At 45.6% G+C, this 10,000-nt stretch overlaps 1 protein-coding gene across 1 annotated transcript in view; it reads left to right on the top strand.

The window, feature by feature from the left end:
- The window catches only part of LOC143275977 (uncharacterized), an 11,880-nt gene extending 3,871 nt beyond the window's left edge, over positions 1 to 8,009 (top strand). Inside the window, exons 3-4 of the mRNA XM_076580336.1 lie at positions 696 to 767; positions 3,693 to 8,009. Of these exons, the coding sequence (XP_076436451.1) occupies positions 696 to 767; positions 3,693 to 6,913 (3,293 nt within the window). The 3' untranslated portion in view covers positions 6,914 to 8,009. The remainder of the gene's footprint in view (positions 1 to 695; positions 768 to 3,692) is intronic.
- The last annotated feature ends 1,991 nt before the right edge of the window (positions 8,010 to 10,000 follow it).

Raw genomic sequence — 10,000 nt, 5'->3', positions numbered from 1 at the left:
GTTTGCCTCTCTCTCTCTCTCTCTCTCTCTCTCTGCCTGCCTGTGTGTGTGTGTGTGTGTGTGTGTGTGTGTGTGTGTGTGTGTGTGTGTGATCTATCCAATAATGCGGCTGATAATAACAATAATGATACTAAAAGATAGTACTTACATGGCGCAAACTACCCACAAACTGGGGTCTAAGCACCTCACGTGAAACAATGCAAATACATTAGTGCATAATAACATACCTCTGCACACACACACACACACACACGCGCGCGCGCACACGCGCGCGCGAGCGAGGGACGAAATATGCCCAGCACACGCACACATACGCACATCTGCCCGGCAGAAGTAAAATAAGTAGTTCAGCAAATAACCCGAACTTTTTTTTTCTCTCTCTTATATCTGAACATTATGTAATTTTTACAAAAGTTTAGAATGGCAAATAGTGTGTGTGTTTGGGGATGTAACTGCATGCAAAACACAGTAAAATTCAACTACAGTAACTTTCTGTATCTACACCATTAAGAAATGCGGTTGTCGCAGATCTAGATAGGTTTGTGTGTGTGTGTGTGTTTCACGACTTCAACGCGTGACGTCACGCTCTGTACGCCAATGGGAACAAGTCTTGTGGCAATTCATTGTTCAGTCACCCAGTGACGCTGCAGAAAGATGTGCACGGTGGCATTATCAGCTGTGTCTTCTTCTTTCAGAGAGGATGCAGCAGGCCCTGGAACAGCACTCTCGTTCTGACCATGAGGACATGGAACCCGACTTTCTCGGAGGTATATTCTATTTTTATCATTAGTAGTAGTAGGTAGTAGTATGTGTGTGTGTAATTCTGTCTCTCTTCGCCCTCCTCTGTAAAGTTAGGTACAGGTACAGAATTTGGGACTCTTTTTTTTTTAAGCCTTTTTGGCTTTTCAACGTCCCATCTTAATATAGAAATAGTTTAGGGTTGCGTACATGCGTATGAAATTTTTTAAATGTTCATTCATCAAAATCGAATGGTTTTATTAATGATTTAGAGTCATTGTCTAGAAGATTCTTGAACTGGTCAAAAGTTTTAGCTGTTTTTGTTGAATTATTCAGTGCATTCCAACCTTTAACTGCTTTAAAGCTAAAAGAAAACTTACGAATATTTGTTCTACAAAATTTTGTGAAAAGGTTAGTATTTGAACTTCTGGTAACATGGAGTTTGTTAGTAGAAAAGAAGGTGCAGGGGCCAGTGTCAACCATTTTATCATAGAAGTCATATTTATGAATTAGCAACAGGGTGACCACTGGGAGGATTTGGGGAATTGGTCGATGGCAGCCAGACTGAGAGCTGAAGAAAATAAAGACGTCTCCCTGCCTCCCTACGTAAAATCAAGCCATTTGTGTGTCTGGTGCGTACGCAAGAATTTATAGATGTCTAGACCCGCGCATGAAAGAATTCTGGACATTACATGGTGTCAGTGTCAGAAGTGATTTCACAGGGGAATTTTAGACCGCCGCCAGAATCGCCGTATAGAAACTGCTGTCTGGGATCGTCACTTTTAGATCTACAATGGCAGAAGAATACGTTCATGGTGGTGCAACATCGACTTTTCGTTCGAACATTTCAGTTCCAAGCAAGTTAAATATTCATGCGAGAAATTCGGAAAGTGCATGGCGAAAGTTTAAGCGTCAATGGAACAACGTCAATGGAACGTCGAATACGAATACACAAACTTTATTGTCTATACTTTAGACATTTTATTCTTGGCAGCAGCACGTTTCCAACATAAGAAGAAAAGAAAACAAATAGAATGAATGAAAATAAAAGATCATTTGAATGGCACCAAATAGAAATGGCTATATACAAATGTACAGATTATTGAAATTCCCATGCCCTCCATTCCAGTCAACAAAGCCGCATTGCTCATCTTCCCACACCACTCATGCACACACACACACACACACACACACACACACACACACACACACACACACTGCGCGCGCGCTCTCTCTCTCTCTCCCTCTCTTTCAAAGAGTATGCAACTGCAAAGCTACATAGTTCATTTAAAAATCAAATATCATCAGGCTAACAATATTAAGCCAAAAAGCAGCACTTCCAGAGTTCAAAAAATTAAGAAGCATTTTGTGTTGTTATCTGAAAGCTTGACACCTTTCGCATTAGCCTAGGGAAAGAAACGAGATCTATGATATTTCTTTTTAACCAGAGAAACCAGGCAGGGGGAGAAAGCATTGACATTTACGTGGTTGCACAAAGAAAATTAGCAAAGACATGCAACTTCCCACATGAAGACAGAAGCCTTCCCGACACAGTTGTTATTGGCATCCGAGATGATGCAGTGTGGCAGGAACTGCTGGAGGATAGAAAATTAACTCTTAGCAAGTGTCAAGAAATGGGCAGAGCACACGAGTCTTCACAGTCTCAGGCTAGGGCTATTGTAAGTGGCACATCAGCTGAAGCCAGGGTCCTCGTAGGCCTCAATAGGTAAAGAGGCTGTCAGCCTGGGTTCCTCCCAGTGCAACTGTGCCTAAGTAGCTGAGTCCGCCACAGTGGTGCAAGCATCTTGACTTTCAGATGCACCGCCCTGTGGCAAGTCGGTCCAAAAAGCAGAACCCCTAATGACTCTGCCCCAGTTCACCACCTGAAGTCACTCCGCCTTCTGCAAGTTGGGGGTCTCTGAATGAAAGCTCTTCTGTAGTGTTACATGGGACTAAACGACTGGATTGTGACGGTGCTAGACCTGGGGTCTGTGCTGCCATCAGCAGAGGACTGTAAGACTCTCTCCTCCTTTTGTGCCGGGCATAAGAAAGAGGAGGAACACATCCTGGCTTAGAACTTGACTTGAGTGATTATTACGAATATTACGCCAGAAAAAATAGAACATAATTTCAGCTGACATGTCTGTTTACTACACACAACGGATTTTCTAGCATATAGAGATGAACGCATTGGCCAAGGTTCAACATTGAAATTGAATTGCACCATGCAAGCAAATCTCACAAAAATATGTGAATCTCTGTCATTTCTTCCATTTTCTAAATCTATAGATCAGTGCAATCATGGGAAAGGAAATGTGCTTTTTTTTTCTTTCTTTTTCTTTTTTTTTTCTTTTTCTTTTCTTTTTAATGAGCGAATGTGTTAACAGATTCCAACAAGTAAAAGTAATTTTTGTGCGTTCATGCCAAATTCGCGGTGCTATAAGACATTCAAACTTGGATACAACAGTCAGTCAGTGATTGTCAAATTGTGCACACCTGACGAGTCACAGTGAAGACACATGACAGATCCATCAATGTGATTTGGATTAATATATGTAAGCATAAGTAACAACAACCCCCAACCCACCCTGCCACACCACGTCTTCCATTTTGTTGTTGTCAAGCAGGAATCACTCATGAGCTATAAAGGCTTTGCCTCTTATTTACAAAATGTTACTGGCTGTTTACACTTTGTACGATCAACTGCGTTGTTGAGCAAGCAAATGAATATTCACATATGAATATCGTTGCAAAACCACATGGCTTCCAAAAACATACTGTTGCTGGATACATACACTTAAAGTATGGGTTTAATTTGTGCCAAGTGAACGAAAACAAGGACTCATGCTTCCAACAGCATCTGGAAGGGAAGACATTTTCCTCCTCCTAATCAGTATGAATCACACGTGAGCACTGAGGGCTTTACCTCTTGTGTTTTGTTTTGTTTTTTTCAGAAAATACAGACCTGACTGCTGACCTTGAAGCCTCTTTGTTTGTGAGAACTCCTGCCATGGGGGAGGCATACAGCACTCTCCAGGAAACAGGAATGGTGATACTGTGTGGACCCCCTGGCTGCGGTAAGACCACCCTGGCACGTGCTCTCCTGAGGCGCAGCAGACAGGAGGGGTTTAGAGGTTACGCCCTGCAAAAGCTTGACGACTGGAACACCCACATAGGGGACAGGCACACTGTTGTGGCGCTGGATGGGACTTTGGGTAAGGTTCGTGTTGACAGTCAGCAGCATGCCAGCTGGGAGCAGATTGAGGACAATGCGATGGCGCGGATCAAGCAGGGAACCTTGAGGCTGGTGATCACAGTCTACCCCCACGTGCTGTGTGAACTTCAGTGGCTGGAAGAGAAGTGGAAGGGTGATGCTCATGTTGTGTGGTTGACGGCCCCTCTGCCAGAGGATGTCAAAGAGAGATTGCTGAACTTCCATCTCAACAAACTTGAACTTGAAACTGGTGAGCAGCTTGAAACTCACGAGCAGCATGAAACTGGTGAGCAGCGTGAAGTTGATATACAACAATGTGACACTGAGAAGCACCGTCAGACTGTGCAGAAAATTCTACAGAAAGACGTCAGTGGACCTGTCTTTCCCTGGTGCTGTGACTACTTGGCGAAGCACAGGAATACCTCAGAGGACCCTACCACCGTATTTACGATGCCAGCTGAAGCCTACATAAAGCTGTTCAGGAAAATGGTTGGACACCAGACCTACGGACGTAGCTTCGCTGCTGTGTTTGCACTGTCCATGAGGGGGGTGTTTCACTTTCTGCACAATGTGTCAGAAGCTAAGCCTCATCTTGAAGAGATCGGACTTGATCTGTTTCCAGATGATCAACTGGCAGAATACGCAAAACTCTTGCAGGGCTCTGTGCTGTCAGAGGGTCAGTTTTCCAGTCGTGTTCTTTACGAGGCTGCAGGGCTGGCTTTGGGTTGTTGCTTCCGTCTGCCCATACTGCTGAAAGTTTGTGACTTCACATTTCTTGTGTGCTATGTGAACCTGACAAGGAGACCAGTTGTCCCCTTCAACATATGTGTCACTGTTGGGTCTGTTCCAAGTTGCTCCAGGGATGCGGCAGAGTGTGCCAAAGACTGCCAAGCTCTGGTGGAGAGGATCTTTACAGACCTCCTCCACGGTAACCCGCAACGCTTCTTTCAACAGCCTTGTCTTCAGAGTCCTCAGTTCTTGCAAGAACTGGACAACTATTGTGCAAGGAAACGCAGGGAGATGAAGAAACTGCTGAAAGCTGTGGATCCTGTGCACAAACTGTCACTGGTGTACTGGTCTGCCCTTCACCCGTCTCACCACTTGACACGCTGGTGTCTGTCCAAGATGAAGGCACACAAAAAACTGTCCGCAAAGGTACTGATGGCTTGTTCACTCTTTGATAATTTAACACACAACTCAGAATGCCAGCTTCTGTCTGTCCTTCATGACTTGATAACTCCTGACCATTTTAGGTACTTAGAATGCATCATAGATTTCCCTGTCCTTGGAAAAGATCAGTGTCTGTCAGAAGAGATGCAGAAACAAATCCAGACCATCACTGAAAGAGGATCTGTTCAAAGGACACTGCAGTACCTCTGTGATCCCTCACTGCCCATCCCACCTGACTTAGTGGAAGTGTGGATGACCCAGGAAAACAAACTCTGCCTGAAGGTGAACGACAGGCGTCACTGGTACCTGGTGTTTCGCCTGCTGACAGACAGGACTGTGAACGAGACAGACAGTGATGGCAACACTGTTCTTCACATTGCCGTGGACAGAGGACAGACCGCAGCTATACGACTGTCTCACAAAGCCGGCGCTGTGCTTACCCAGCAAAACAAAAAAGGTCAGACACCTGATCAGCTGGTTTGCAGAACAGAGGCGTTGGCATTATGGAGCAGAAAGGCATGTGATGGTATTGATGACAAGGATGGTGAAGGAAGAACAGGTCTGATGGTAGCTTGTCATGAAGGACAGGAAGACTTTGCTCGCCTGTACATACAGCTTGGTGCAGATGTCAGAATTACGGAAGGCTCAGCTACAGGGTGTGGACTCACAGCCCTACACTTTGCTTGTCTGTGCACCTCGCACAAAGCTTCAGTGAACATCACCCGTCTCCTTGTTCAAGCTGGTGCTGATGTCAACACCCATGACAAAGTTAGTGAAGTTACACCACTTATGAATGAGGGGGGTAACACACCACTTTCTTTAGCGGCCAGAAGTGGTCACTCAGACACCGCTGAACTGCTGATACGTCATGGTGCTGACGTCAACACGTTGAACGATGTGGGTGATACACCACTTATGTATGCAGCCATGAATGGTCAGTCAGACACTGCTGAACTGCTGATACGTCTTTGTGCTGACGTCAACACAGTGAATGATCACGGTGACACACCACTTCTGTCTGCAGCCAGGAACGGACATTCAGACACTTCTGACGTATTGATACATCATGGTGCTGACGTCACCACGTTGAATGATTGGGGCGACTCACCAGTTATGTCTGCAGCCTGGAATGGTCATTCAGAGACAGTTGAAGTTCTGATACATCATGGTGCTGACGTGAACACGTTGAATGACAGGGGTGACACACCAGTTATGTCTGCAGCCAGGAATGGTCATTCAGACACAGTTGAAGTGCTGATACGTCATGGTGCTGACATCAACATAAAGTGTAAAATGGGTGATACACCACTATTCTCTGCAACCAGTTGTGGTCACTCAGACACAGCTGAACTGCTTATACGTCACGGTGCTGACGTCAACACGCTGAATGAGTGGAATGACACGCCGCTTTTGACAGCAGCCAGGAATGGACATTCAGACACAGCTAAACTACTGATACGTCATGGTGCTGACGTCAACATGTTGAATGGTTGGGATGACACGCCGCTTTTGACAGCAGCCAGGAATGGTCACTCAGACACAGCTGAAGTGCTGATATGTCATGGTGCTGACGTCAACTTAAAGTGTAAAATGGGTGACTCGCCACTTCTGTCTGCAGCCAGGAACGGTCACACCGACACAGCTAAAATGCTGATATGTCATGGTGCTGACGTCAACACGCCGAATGATAGGGGTTTCACACCACTTTTGTCAGCAATCAGGAATGGTCATTCGCACACAGCAAATATGCTGAGACAGTATGTTGATGCCAGCAACTTGGATGAAGCTTGAAATACACCATTTTTGTCTGTTGTCAGTCTTGAAAGTTCGCTCAGACCAGCTGTTGTTTGTTACATCTCATGACAAATCTGTTGTCAGTGCTTAACCCCCCTCCTTGTTCACCCACCCCATCTCGTTTGAGAGCAGTGTGGGTTGTGCTGATTGCACGAAATTCTGTCTGTCTCAGTCTCAGTTCAGGCTGTCGCTGAACTGAGATCAGCCTCTTCCTGGTTAGCAAGTGACAAGATTTTGGGCTTTTCGCCCGCGACTGTCAGAAGAGGAAGCCGTGCCAGTCTTTGTGTGCTTCAGGGCTGTTTGCCCGTCTTGACGCTCGTCAGTGGGGATCAGTTTCCTCCGAGTGGTCGTGTGCTCTTCGTCTGTGTTTTGTGTGTACTTCCAGCCTTGGGGTAGTGGTACCTCTTCTGGAAGTGTTTTCAGCGTTCCCACTTTCCATGTTCATCCACCGACTTCCCTACCCTTCCACTGACCCTCCACTGTCTCCCCGGGAACCCCTCTGCCTGCCTTCGACTTAGTCCAGGCCTCCGTTGGCTGTTGCCGCCTGCCGCTGGCTTCCGTCGCCAGCGTTCTCTGGCCTGGCGCTCAGCTGTCTGGGTGTTCGTCTCTTCGTCTTCGTCGTCACTGCTCTTCGTCTTCGTCACTGCTCTTCGTCTTCGTCGTCACTGTTCTTCGTGTTCGTCGTCGCTGTTCTTCGTCGTCGTCACTCACTGTTCGTCTTCGTCGTCACTGTTCTTCGTCGTCGTCACTCACTGTTCGTCTTCGTCGTCACTGTTCTTCGTGTTCGTCGTCGCTGTTCTTCGTCGTCACTGTTCTTCGTCGTCGTCGCTCACTGTTCGTCTTCGTCGTCACTGTTCTTCGTCGTCGTCGCTCGCTGTTCGTCTTCGTCGTCACTGTTCTTCGTCGTCGTCACTTACTGTTCGTCGTCGTCGTCACTACTTCATCGTCACTACATCATCAACGTTGTGCGTGTTTCCATGTCTTAAAGCTCTGTTTTTTTGTGGGGGGTTTTGTGAGTGTGTTATTATTTATGCATTCTGTTATTTAAGTGTTGTTACAGCCGGGGTTGTGGTTATTTGTTGGCAAGCTCTGTGCGTGATTAAATACATGTATGTGAACCCTGAATTGTTGTAGTCTGTGTTTGTGTTGTCTGGGTGTTAGTGCTGGGCTGGGTGCGGGCTTCTAGTCTGCTCTCTTATAGAGCGTGACAATGTTGTACATGGGGCGGAGAGGGAGGGGGGGGGGGTATGACAGACACTCCCCTTTAGATTATTATAAAAAAGATGATGAGTTACATTCACTTACAAATTTGTGTATATATAATTATGCACGTCCACGGTAGAACATAGACACGTTTCCTCAGAGACAGTTGTTTTTTTTCCCACTGACGGAGACGAGACTAGAACTTGAAGAATTTCACAAACGACGTGAACCGAAATGCAGATTCGGTGGAGGTGTTTAAACTTGATATTTAGAGATGAAATTTCATGGCGACGCACACGTTCGATGTCGGTTCCGTCTGCTGTGTGGAGTTGACTCTTTCAGTCAGATGAAGTGCCTCAATTGCTGGTCTTCCAAGTAATGGTTCATGAAGATTGCCCACCATGTACAGATCCTGTATGGTCTCAGAATTTTCAGTCTTGAGAGTGGTGGAAAACTTTCCCACAACCTTGATTTCTGTCACCCCAGGGCTTAACAGTTTTTTGTTGGTCCACGTTATTACAGGAGAATTATTCTTAAAGTACCGACTTGGAACAACAGAGACATCAGCCCATGTATCCACTCGAAACTTGACGGACTTTACGTTGACTTGAAGAGCAGCATGCTATAAATCTTCTTGAACTACGTTCACGGATTTTTTGGTCTTTGCATACTTCAGTTGAGGCCAGTTCGACCACATCTTGTTCTTCTTCCTCTGTGCTGTGTTCTCTCATCTTGGAACAACACACGACTGCATAGTGACCTTTGGAAAACATTTGCGACACATTGTGTTCTCTCATCTTGGAACGACACACGGCTGCATAGTGACCTTTGGAAAACATTTGCGACACATTGTGTTCTCTCATCTTGGAACGACACACGGCTGCATAGTGACCTTTGGAAAACATTTGCGACACATTGTGTTCTCTCATCTTGGAACGACACACGGCTGCATAGTGACCTATGGAAAACATTTGCGACACATTGCGTTCTCTCATCTTGGAACGACACACGACTGGAAAACATTTGCGACACATTGCGTTCTCTCATCTTGGAACGACACACGACTGCATAGTGACCTTTGGAAAACATTTGCGACACATTGTGTTCTCTCATCTTGGAACGACACACGACTGGAAAACATTTGCGACACATTGCGTTCTCTCATCTTGGAACGACACACGACTGCATAGTGACCTATGGAAAACATTTGCGACACATTGCGTTCTCTCATCTTGGAACGACACACGGCTGCATAGTGACCTTTGGAAAACATTTGCGACACATTATGTCGGGCAGTTCCTCCTTCCACGCACTGGACTTTCGCTACAAAGTGTGCAGTTCTTGTGTTCCTGAGGACGAAATGATTCCAGCTTTTACTTTGCTAACTGGCTCTTCCTATGCTCTGCTGGAATCCTGTTAACTGTTAACATGCATGTGTTCATGCTCCTGACTTGTCATTGCATGTGCCTGTTGTCTGAAAGTCTCATGGGCCCTGCCAATACTCAGGCATTTGGCTTAAGTCAAGTTTCTTGTCCTCTAGGATTTTTTCTCTGAGAACACAGTCGCTCACTCCCATGACAGCCTGGTTTCGGATTACCTTGTCTTCTAAGTTGCCCAAAGTTACAATGTTTAGCTAACTGATGAAGAGCTGAGATGTATTCTTCATTTGACTCTGAGGCTTCTTGTCTTCTAGAATGAAACATGTCTGCTTCAAATGCTTCGTTAGTTTCACCCACACAGAAATCTTGTAATTTCTCTATTATTCTATCTAAATTCTTGCTGTCAACTTCACAATCAAAGCTAAATTAATCATAAATGTCCATTGCTTCCTCACCAATGGTTGCAGGAAAAACTGCTGTTTGAACTTATTGCTCTTCTTAA

Source organism: Babylonia areolata, chromosome 31 (genome assembly GCF_041734735.1).
Source record: "Babylonia areolata isolate BAREFJ2019XMU chromosome 31, ASM4173473v1, whole genome shotgun sequence".
In the NCBI taxonomy this organism is placed as follows: domain Eukaryota; kingdom Metazoa; phylum Mollusca; class Gastropoda; order Neogastropoda; family Buccinidae; genus Babylonia; species Babylonia areolata.
Note: the sequence above shows the minus strand (reverse complement) of the source record. Positions and strands in the feature narration are given on the sequence as shown.